Below are 12,486 nucleotides of genomic sequence, written 5' to 3' on the forward strand. Positions count from 1 at the left end.
TAGGACTTCCATTTCAATCACTCAACTAGAAGATCATTTGTTATGCATGAACCTTTACAATGTGTACGATCCAAATGTTAAGACAATAGACAATAGGTGCAGGAGTAGGCCATTTGGCCCTTCGAGCCAGCACCACCATTCAATGTGATCATGGCTGATCATTCTCAATCAGTACCCCGTTCCTGCCTTCTCCCCATCAGGACAGCACTTTTGTTTCTTTTGATTAAAACTGAGCAAGAATCTCAATCAGGACCATTGGACTTCATAGTTTCATGTCAGCAGAACATATACCCACCGCGTCGAGCAAAAGGTTAGGCTGGAAATTTAGATACAGCCACAAATCTGAGTGCAGATATGTCTACCATGGCCTAAATCAGTGCTACTTAAACTCATTCACCCTTGAGACTTTATCACAACATTTCATTCACCCTTGGCTAATTTGTTTTATGTTTTTTGGTAATTTTGTCTTATTCTCCCTTGTGTGTAATTTTATATATATTAAGTCATTCATCCTTCATGCACCCCTCTAGTTTCATTCACCCTTGGGTGAACCATTCACCAGTTTAAGAAGCACTGGCCACAACTGGAAAATTATGCACCCAAAAAGCCTATGTGCTTCAGATCATAGGACAGGCCACAATGGGCATCAAGTGTTCTCTTAGCTCTTTGGAATATTTCCCCTTGTTGTTTTCTTCCTAAAGATCAAATGGTACAAAGGGACCTAGCTTTCGCAGCTGGGGGTGTGTAATATAGGAACTATGAACATGTGGGGCTAGGCAGCTAGGAACATTTCCCGCTGTCTGAGTTAAATGACCATGTTTCAGTACAAGCCTTATTCTGCCTCCTGCGGTGGAGCCTTATTCATCTCTGACAATTTAAAGATGGAAACCTGGCAACAAGGTGGCTCTGCTCCTCTGTCTTTACTTTCATGATATATCTACGTTGCAGAATTCTCTCCCCAAGAAAGTCAGCCTTGAACCTTTCCAGAACAGATAAATAATGAATGGTACATTTAATTAAATTATTTTTGGAGACTTTCCCACTCTTGCAAAGATGTTACCAATCGTCATGAGGTGATGGTGGGCGGATTGAAAGTTCTGTATCCCATCAACATCCGCTGCATTCCAAATTCACCCCAATATCATGAACTAATATTTGTAAGAATATCAATTTAAAAAAATATTCTCAAAAAACATGTTCCCATTTTCATAATCAGCATAATAAAAGATTATAAGAGGCCATACATTTCCCTTGAAGATAATGAAATTGGACAGCTGGAGCTCTTTCAGCCTAGCTTTGCCATCTACTTAAGAGTTATTTACAATGCACTGTAATCCTGCCAGAGTGCTTGATGTGAGAAATCTGGGGTGTTGGAGTGGTGGGCATAAAGGGAGAAAACAACATGACATTGAAGTATGCTTCCATTGCAGTAGCCTTAAGTGCTTATTGAACTGACAAAAATAAGAATCCATTGCAAGCAGAATAGAATTTTTTTACGAGTGTATTGCTCATCAATAAAATCCCTTTTCAAGCATCTAATATGTGTATTGTTCCTATTTGACATATAAATTGTTATGTAAGGGCAAACTGTTGAAGAAGTAATTTCTTTCAAATGTAGGAACCCGTGTCAGCAGAATCGGGCTAAGAGGCCATTTTTGGATTTCTGATAAGCTCCAAGCAAGTTCAGTAACTCCCCACAGTAACTAATGCATTGGAATTGATATGATAGATTAATTTAAAAGGATTCTCAAGCTAAAGTAAAGCTTTGATGCTGCATTGGGATTCATGCCACGGAATGTCAGAGATCTGACATATGAAGTTGGGACATTGTGGGGCAGATCGCTCTTACTGTGTACATGAAGTAAAGCAAGCACACACTATGCATGGCAGAAAATGTCACACAGCACATACTGTACCAGGTAAAAACACAGCTGCAGTGATAACTATAAAATGCTTACATCAATAATCAAAGATAGAAGATTGCTTTTCAAATGTTCTCAAAAATCAGAACATCTGCATGGTATAATTAGTAAAGCACATTATATCATAGTATTTAATAATTCACAGATAATTAAACATAGTTTTCAGTAACCAACGAGGACTGGACTATTGATGCACCTATTATATGTAAGCAAGCAAATAAGAAATACAGATTATTTACAAACAACTGATGATACCGAAGAGAACAAAACCCACTGTGCAATCTCGGGCCAGATTTCACCGTTAAAGGATTTCCCAATTGATGATCCTGTATTGGTGATCTTTTCATGTATTTTGTGTTTTTATGACTGTTGGCAGATCAATTTCCCTCCTGGGATAAATTTAAGTTCAATCGTATCGTAACATATCGTTATATTTTTGGCCAAATGACACAAACATTTCAGAGACAGTTAAATATTGCATCATTAAGGACTTCAGAAACAGGGACTGCACTAGGTCACTTAAGCCTCCTCCACCATTCAGCGAGATCAAAACTGATTCAAAGTTGGCTTCAACACTACTTTTCCACTTCTGTCCATTTTTGCCTTGAAAATATTCAATGATCACATCTCTCTGGGCAGGGGATTCCAAAGATACATTCTAACATCACCCTAAAGATCTGGATTTGTTCCGAATTCCCTTCAATTTTTTTATTTAAACCATTAACTGCTTTAATCAACTGGGTCACCTGTTTGTCTCATCTAAACTTATAACAAAATATTACATTTATATCTGTTCAAAACAATGCAATTGTCAGATCAATTGTGTCAGGTATATAATTATTAGTTCAAAGTGAGAAGCAAACTATTGTAACTGTTATGATTTTATTGAGGAAATGAAATATAAATTCGACAAAATGTCATTGCTTGTTGCAATTTGAAAGTAGCCAGGCTCAACCATGAAAGATTTGGGAGAATTATGTGGTGCAATACATGATTGAATACTTGTAAGCTCCACTGACAAGTAGCATTTCATTTGCCATCATTTACATTATGAAGTCTACAAATGGCTTGAATCACAAACCTCAACAGCACACAGTGCAAAGTCTTTCATTTACTGAGAAAGAAACCAATTCAAAAGGATTTAAAGCTTGGCTTTACTATTGTTTAGTATTAGCCGATACGATTCTATAGCTGAATGAACAAATTGCTATATTGTGCAAGTTTTGCTATTCTTTATTTGTACAAGAAAATACGGTCAATATTTGACACAATTCTCCAACTGAAATTACGGTGTGCAATTGTCGAATTAGATAAATGAGGAATTTCAGCTTCACAGTTTTCATCGGGGAAGATAAAGCAGTTCAAAGGAAGCAACGTTGTTTTATGGGCAGGAATCTGCTTCCTTTGACAGTTTCTGCGGGACTTTAACATTGAGGAGCTTGCGATCCCTTTGCCGAGGATCAAAGCTCCAACCGCGGGGCCTGTGGACTTTAACATCGTGGAGCCCGCGGTCTCTGGTAAGAAGAGGCCGACACGGGAGCTCAACCACCCCGACACGGGATTTTCGATCACCCCGACAGGGGCTTCGATCGTCGGCTGCTGGGGCTTTGATCGCCCCGAGTGCGGATGGTTTGACTGCCCCGACCGCGGAAGAACAAGAGGAAGAAAATTGACCTTCATTGCCTTCCATCACAGTGACGAATGTGGAATCCACTGTGGTGGATGTTTATGTTAACTCTTATTTTATGTGGGTCCGTGTCTTGTTGCTTTTCACTTTGTATGGCTGTATGGTAACTCAAATTTCACTGCACCTTAATTGGTACATGTGACAATAAACTGACCTTGAAACCTTGAACTATTCTCACTCATAAAATAAATGTTTGATCAGCAAATATGTAAGAGTTTATAGCAAGTACTGAAAGAAGAGCACATTTGAATTATGCAAAGACTAGTTTTTTTTCACGTGTTCCTTGCAGTTAAAGGACAATATCTTTAGAAACCAGAAAAGCAGAATCTTTCAACTATGTGGCCTCAAGCCGAGGATATATAATTGTTGAGTCATCCATTTTAAATGAGATAGAAAATCAAAATCAAAGGGGAGCATATTTTCTAAATCTATATTCCTTCATTATATTGTTATAATGAGAGAACACAACAATTGCAAGAACCAAGTCTTATAGTACTTTTAACTTCAAAGTAAATGTTAAAAATCATATTTTCAGATATAGTCATACTAATAATGCTTAAAATAAATTCAGAGGTTAGTCAGGGCACGGCAAACCTATGCTATGTGATTACTCACCTTGAAGCTGCTATATCCATCTTCGTTCTGGCAATTGCGGCAGCTCTATGTGCTCCTTCTAATGCTCTCTCCACTTTTTCTTTAATTTTGCTGGTTCTAATGGGTATAAGGTGCTTTTTCTTTCCTCGAACCAAAATGTTATTTTTATATTTTCCTTCTTCTTTAGTGCCGTCGGGAAAGGTAGTAGATCCATAACCATTCCTCTGATTATTCAACCATTCTCCCTCATACTTCATACCATTTGAACGCTCGCTTACACCAAACCCACTTCGCTTATCATTTTTCCATTCCCCCACATACGATTCAGTCGTAGTAGCATCAACGTGATCTTCCACTGGTAAATACTCAGAATCACCTTCTCCAAAACTGATTGTCGAATTCGCATCACTGTTTGCCGAACTGATTCTACTCATTGATGCTTCGCTCTGAGCGGAGCTGCGTTTGCTGGCGAGCGACGACTTGGACTCAGACCTTTTCAGCTTTAGATTTCCCAGTAACGATCCTCTCCTGAAAAAGCCCTTCTTTTTACCAGTCATTAATTCCGTGTCGCTGTGAAAGGTGAGGACAAACCCACCTCTTGTCCCAGCTGGGCTATCTGCAGGTATATCTTGGAGAATTGTGCCATTGCTCTGTTCACTTCGAAGCGATGCTAGCGAGGTGCGGAGTGGCGAGCGGATGACAGTGGCCATTCCAAATGGCACACTGTGACGTGCACCATACCCATGACGCATTCCTCCAGCCCATTGTCCCTGGTACGTTCCTTCAGAACATGGATTAAAAATAAATTACAAAGTGCACTTGTGCTCAACTGTCAAAGACCCAATAGAAAATGCAATGGGCATTTAAACCCTGGTTATCATTCAGTCATTTTTGCCGAATCAAAAATATATTATTAGCAAATGTTAGCAGCCTTGTGAATAAATCAGATTTAAATCTGAAACTAGGTACTATCATATAGTGTTAATGTGCGGGGTCGGTGTGGACTCGGTGGGCCTAAGGACCTGTTTTCGCACTGTACCGCCTAAATAAACTCTAATGTTTAGTACATCAATAGAAGATTATCTATTATCTATACATTATTATTAATAACTATTCTTTTGGTGCTTCTAAAATCAATTATATTTGATTCTTTATGATTAATTTTAAAATCAAATATTTTCAGGATTCACCATATTGAAGAACTGTGAATTTGTACTTTACGTTACGATGATTCTCACAGCTACAAATGAAATTGATTTGTGTCAAGATGTTTTGATTTTGTTTTTGTCATAATGTTACTGCTCTGAATTCATTCAGAATACACAAAAATGAAATGGTACGGAATATATTCTTAAATAACAATCCCAAAATAGGAGGATGGAATCCGAATTTATAAACATAGGCATTTTAAAATACGTGATATGGTAGCTGATTTTTAGATGATGAAACTGTTCAGTACTTATCAGATATTTTGCAATATTTATTTTTACCTTTAAGTGTATCGAACAACCTAAATATCAATTCCGATTAGCTTAATATACTAAATGTATCTACCTCGTTGGCAGAAATCAGCTACATCTAGACAAAGGATGCAACAAGATATAATGCAATGGGTTGGTGGAAAGAGCAAATAAAAGCTAGCAGCCATGCACTGTTGGAGTTCGGTAATCTGGACAACCTTTTTTGTGCTGACTAAACCACGTTAGCATGTCTGAAATAAACTGCTCCAGTAATTCAAGCAGATCAATTGCAATATTTTAAAACACATACCTAAAATTTCAAAAAACTGTGAAAGCAGTGCCATTAACTTTCATAGATATCTCGATAGGCCGATGATATGCAGGAAATGGAGGGATAGTGATCAGTGCAGGCAGAGGATATTAGTTTAACCTGGGATCATCTTCAGCACAAACATTATGGGCTAAATGGCCTGTTCCTGTGCTGTACTGTTCTATGAAGAACATGTGGCATTTTTAAGTTTGCATAATCATTCCAAATCTCAATTTGTACCCACAAGTATAGAACAATATTCTCCTTTTGTCTTTCTGCAATATTATTCATTTATCTGAAAAGATAATATAAAATACTAGAACTTAAACTCTGATATACATTTATCAGTTGAGACAAAAATCTGATCTTTCTTTTTCCATATTAGAGAATATTAGGTATTGTATTTAAGGTAATAGGCATGAAATTCCAATAGCTTTATATTACATCTTTATTAAATATTTATCATCTTAAGGCAATCTTGTAAAATATACACTTGCTTTTTTTGTTTTTAATCAGAAAAATATTGTGGATTTTAGAGTAATATGCAGGTTTTCCCAGAAGTTTGAGGAAGGAATATATGACATTAGACATTACATTGTTTTAGATTGTGATCTTCAGCAGTGCATAAACGTAATGTATGGAAAAGATGTGATTTCTTCTCCCACAGCCCATTTTTAATCATTCTTATGAATCTGTCAGATTCAATTACAGCAACACTAAAAGCAAAGACGCTCAGAAATCCATTACATTGTTTAAAACAGTGTGGAATGGAAAAATATTCTGAGTAGTTTATTACATATTGTTTGCAAATCTGAAGTACTGGACACTTAACGGAAATAATTAATTAATTTTATATCTCAACGGCTTGTTTTGCTGTGGAAGATGCTATTGGACAAAACAAAGTAGTAATTTTCAAAAAGGTATCAAAATTAGCAACAATGTTCTTGAGAGTTCCAATGGCCAAACAAGCATGTTTTTTTTTCTTTACGTTATTCCTAGATTTATATTTACCAGCCTCAGAAATAACCCACAATTTTGTTACTGATCTTCCTGTGACTGTCCTTTAATGCTGGACAAAGATGATCCAATGATTTACTGCAGTCGGCTGAGTCAGCAAATAGTTAACTATTTTCTAAGAATGAATCATTGCCTCATCTTGAAAACAAACTCGTTAAACAAACTGGATTTTTGGAGTACAGATTGTAACGGAAATTATTTCTTAAGTTCATAATCTTTCGTAATTTCAGTATAGTCTTTTAATTTTTTAATTAACATTAGATGATAAGGAAAGATCATTTCACGTTGCAAAATGTTCTGCAGTTCCATCAAGCACCATGGAAACCATTATGTAAAAGACTGTGTATAAAATATGATTGGATGTTCTGAAAAGCAAAAATCATTTCACATTAATGAGGAAAGTAAGTCGTGTAAGACACTAGGCAGGCGGAGAGACAGAGGTATAAGATGGGGTGGCCAAACTTGCTTAATGTAAGAGCCACATATGATAAAGTTCAGATGTTTGAGAGCCGCAAGACATGAACAAAAGAGCCGCAAGACATGAACTTAAATATTTTTACTAACCATGAACATTAAACTTACGTTTTATTCCAATGGGGTCTCAATTCATACCCAGTAAATAATTATAAAGCTTGAAATTTTTTCTTATTTACCTTTTATATTAACTGTGATTAAAAAAGGAGCTCAGCCAACATATTTCCACGAGCCGCATATTAAAGGTCAAAGAGCCGCATGTGGCTCGCGAGCCGCGGTTTGGCCACCCCTGGTATAAGATCTACCGAAGGCAGATCCTCATGTTTGAATTCTAATTACTAATACAGAGAGACCTAGAAGAGTACATTGAAAATTTGCAGTATTGGGTGCAGATCTGGTCATCACACTAAAGGAAGGATGTGGATGCACTGGAGATGATGTAGAGGAGATTAACCATGATGTTGCCTGGATTGGTGGACTTCAGTTATGGGGACACTTCGGAAAGACTGCTAGATTTCCCTGGAATTGAAAAAAGCTGAGGGGGTAACCTGATAGAGATATACAAAATTATAAAAAGCATAGACAGGGGAGTCTGAATCTTTTTCCCCCATGGTACCCTCTAAAAACAAGAGGGTATTGGTTTAAGGTGGGAGAAAATATTTTTAAAGGGGAAAGATTTTATTTTTACACACGGAGAGTGGTTGAAATATGGAACTCGCTGACAGAGGAGATGGTGGAGTCAGATACAATCACTACATGTAAAAGCTACATTTAAGTTTCTTGAATAGGCATGGCATAGCAGGGGACAGATTTAGTGGGCAAGTAGGATTAGTGTCAATAGGCAGAAAGGTTGGCAAACACATTGTGGGCCAAAGGACCTATTTCTGTGCTGCACAATTCTCGGACTTCAATGATATCCTTCAATAAATAAAATGAATAATCTAATTTCCTCCCATCTTCACCGACCCTTCTCTCAACACCTGGGTTCCAGTTCAAGATCTGCAAACATTTATTCCAATTATGGAAGGAAATCCATAATTGGAAGGCGGCACGGTAGCGCAGCGGTAGAGTTGCTGCTTTACAGCGAATGCAGCGCCGGAGACTCAGGTTCGATCCTGACTACGGGTGCTGCACTGTATGGAGTTTGTACGTTCTCCCCGTGACCTGCGTGGGTTTTCTCCGAGATCTTCGGTTTCCTCCCACACTCCAAAGACGTACAGGTATGTAGGTTAATTGGGTAAATGTAAAAATTGTCCCTAGTGGGTGTAGGATAGTGTTAATGTGCGGGGATCGCTGGGCGGCACGGACTTGGAGGGCCGAAAAGGCCTGTTTCCGGCTGTATATATATGATATGATATGATAAATCAAAGTAATTGTCTTTGGGTTTGACCTAATTGAGACCTAGTATACTTATCGAAGGTATCACAAAACGCTGGAGTAACTCAGAAGGTCAGGCAGCATCGAGGAGAGAAGGAGGGGTGACGTTTCGGGTCGAGACCCTTCTTCAGACCGAAGTAGTAGACTTATCCTCTCTTCAGCAAGGTAGCATAACAATGGGTAATAGTCTTCACCTATTTTAATTATGCTTCTGTTGAAACCTTAACTCCTCTCACTGTTACCTTGTTTAGTCCGTGGATGAAACTAGTTCTCCCAAAGCCCTGTTGCCAATATCCTAATTTACACCATGTCACAATCATCCATCACGCCATTACTCGCTAGTTTCCATGGCTTTCAGTTCAGCAATATCGTGACCTTAAAATTGTTATATTTCGACTTTTTGATTGCTATTTGGCCTTGCCCCTCTCATTATCTGTAACTCGAACCCTCTGAAATGTACGTACTCTTACAATTATGGCCCTCAGCTGCCCTGGCCTTAATATCGGCAGTTGCTAAACTAAACCTCACTGCTTCTCTACAAATCAATCTTACTTCTAGATCCTCCTAAAGGCAAATTTCATTAATCGGCCATTTGATCACCAGACCTATATTGTTTAAGATGCCCCCACAAAGCATCTTACAGTGTTTTAACTGTATCGAGATGCAGCACAGCATGTTTGGGAACCGTCCCATCCAAGACTGCCAGAAATTGCAGAGAATTGTGGACGCAGCCCAGACCATAGAGCAAACCAACCTCACTCCCATTGACTCCATCTGCACCTCATGCTGCCTTGGCAAGGCCACCAGCATAATCAAGGACCAGTCTTATACTGGACACTCCCTCTTCTCCCCTCTCCCATCAGGCAAGAGGCACAGGAGTGTGAAAATGTGTACCTCCTCCAGATTCAGGGAAAGTTTCTTGTCAGCTATTATCAGAATAAGTTTATCATCCTATCACCAACTAGAGAGTGGTCCTGACCTACCATCTATCTCATTGGAGACCCTCAGAATATATTTTATCGGTATTTACTGGACTTTATCTTGCACTAAACGTTATTCCCTTCAACTTGTATCTGTACACAATACACGGCTTGATTGTAATCAGGTATAGTCTTTCTGGTGATTTGATGGCACACAATAAAAAAGCTTTTCATTATACCTCGGTAAACTAAAAATGAAAATATGCTTTATTCAAATTGTGCCTTTTTCTACAATCACCTTATGTTACAAATTAATCATGAAAAATAACCACGTTTTCTTTTCATTTTACATATGTCTGGAAATCAGCTTTGTGAGAATGAAGTACAATTACCAGAAGTTACCTATTTGAAATCAGTGCAATTTTATATTCAACCATTCTTGATTTGGTGACAACTGACGGTACCGTTTGAAATTAGCTGTGCACAATTTTGGCTTGCTTTCCTGTAATATTCCATTGTAATTGTATACAGGAATTCACTGCTGCAAGCACTCTCTCTTCTGGAATCACTCCAACAGAAATGCTGGTCATAATGATCATTATGCATGTATGAAATGTCAAATAAGACCCACGACTGTCTCCTGATTAAACCAACCCTGTGGCAACATTGATTTGGTAAACTGCCCAGAACATCGTGAGCTACATTTGCCAAGGCCAATCTGCCACTTGGCAATTCTGAAGTTATAATCTGTGAATCCAGTCTCAAGTTCCAGTCTGGTGCTTGCTTGGCTGGCCAGAGTAGCCCTGGGAGATGTCAAGGCCACATGTGCACAAATGGTACAAGTCAAGTCAAGTCAAGTCAATTTTATTTGTATAGCACATTTAAAAACAACCCACGTTGACCAAAGTGCTGTACATCAGTTCAGGTACTAAGAACAAAATAATGGAAGGGAAGGGGAAAGCAGTGGTGGGGGAAAGTGGAAGACACCTAGAACAACTCCTGCCACAAAGAAGAGACTAACAAACCAATGGCTAGGTCACACATTCCAACTTAGCTTGATATCCAACCTGACGACATATTTTGAATGTTTCCCAATGCTTTAAAACATTCAAAAATATTTTTAAAAATTATAACATTACCTCCATTTAAACATTTAGTAACAATTAACATACTTAACTAAATTGAATTTATTCTGAAACTTGTAATTTGAATAATATTTGCCATAGCCACTTGCATTCAATTTTCCCCTCCATTCAATTTAATGGATTTACTGATTCTGTGTCAGACTTCTCTCCAGCTACAGACTGAAGAATTACCTCAAGTTAGGAATGAATTCTAAAGAGTGGTGAACAGCACCAGGAAGTGCAGGCATCTATGTTCGCACTTCCATATGTGAGAATATGGATCTTGGTGACTCTTGCAATGAACTACTTTAATCTGCCCACAAAATACCATGCCATTAGGTTGCTGTCGGTTATCTTTAATATATATTGTAGGAGCCATTTTGCAGTTATTAGTTATTTTTGCTTATTGATATCATTACCTTGTATTCTGATGTAGTTTGGACACTATAGAGTTAATGCAATGCTTACGTAGGGGCTGGGCGGAGGCAGAGTACGGGCAGTTGGGGAGCCACTGGCACAGAGTGTGTGAGCTGGGAGGTGCTGACAGAGGGTCAGCTAGAAGCTCCACCAAAAGATTTATCAGCTATGATGTAATCGCCTGTAAGTTTTATTAACTAGAAGATTAATACAAACTGTGTCGAAGTTATATCTGGCAATTCGTAACGATCGCATAGACTGTGGTAAGATATGGAATTTTACCAAGCAATTAATAATCAGTCGATGACAAGAGATATGCCAATATGTTTATTGCACCTTCAAATAAAGAAGACTAACTATTAAACGTCTGGGAGGATTTCTGTTATTAGTTGTTCGAGTTATTACGCTTATCGCTATATATGCAAGTGGCAGCTTGGGAGCTAATTGAGATAGACGAGAAGCTGGCCGCTACATATATTATGGAATATTTTAAAACATGAACATAGATTTTATTTTAGCTATTTAGAGTAGTAACAGTTAGAGGCAGAAATTCATTGACCCACGTAGCCAACAGTATTCTCATGTTGCATTTCTGGCACCGAATTCCATAGGAATTTGTCCAGTTCCTTTTTGAAATCATTTTTTAAAATTCTGCTATCTATGCTGTGAACAATTCTGCCTGCTTGCCTACTCATTAATAAAATATAGTTTTGTATCAATTTTTAAATTTTATTTTACACGTACAATTTCCTAATATGAATGCTCCAAATGACATTAAAAAAAACCTACCCTGTGTCCAATTTAGCTAAACCTTTCAAGATTTTGCAAGATTAACTAAAAGTAGGAAGGATCTCTCTTTGCTACTAACAGCAGGATGAGACACAAAATGAAGAGGAGGGAAGCATCAGCCTGTGTAGCTAACTCTACCTTACCCTTCAGAAAGTCATGAGGAATTCTAGCTTTTGTGATTTTTTTGGTGGTAGTGACCTGAACATTTGGGCAAAATAGCTCTAAATCACTGCCTCTCCAATGTTATATGTGCCGACGTATAATGTGCCTGGACAGATATCTAGTTTCATTACACCTGTTGTTAAGTAGACATTTGAAGCTTAGCATGAAGGAATATGATCAGAAATCAACATACTAATCTTCAGTTACCTTCTGTAATTCAAGCTGACTCTTAG

The 12,486-nt window shown here is 38.0% G+C and overlaps 1 protein-coding gene across 5 annotated transcripts in view; it reads right to left on the reverse strand.

Annotated features, from left to right (window-relative positions):
• jph1b (junctophilin 1b) overlaps positions 1 to 12,486 on the reverse strand; it is a 120,969-nt gene that overhangs the window by 97,733 nt on the left and 10,750 nt on the right. For 4 of the 5 annotated variants that reach the window (XM_078398171.1, XM_078398172.1, XM_078398174.1 and 1 more), the window contains exon 2: positions 4,225 to 4,984. The exons of the other annotated variant lie outside the window; for it this stretch is intronic. In XM_078398171.1, the coding sequence (XP_078254297.1) occupies positions 4,225 to 4,984 (760 nt within the window). The remainder of the gene's footprint in view (positions 1 to 4,224; positions 4,985 to 12,486) is intronic. 5 annotated transcript variants of the gene reach the window in all.

The sequence above is a fragment of the Rhinoraja longicauda genome, chromosome 4, assembly GCF_053455715.1.
Source record: "Rhinoraja longicauda isolate Sanriku21f chromosome 4, sRhiLon1.1, whole genome shotgun sequence".
NCBI classification, from domain to species: Eukaryota; Metazoa; Chordata; class Chondrichthyes; order Rajiformes; family Arhynchobatidae; genus Rhinoraja; species Rhinoraja longicauda.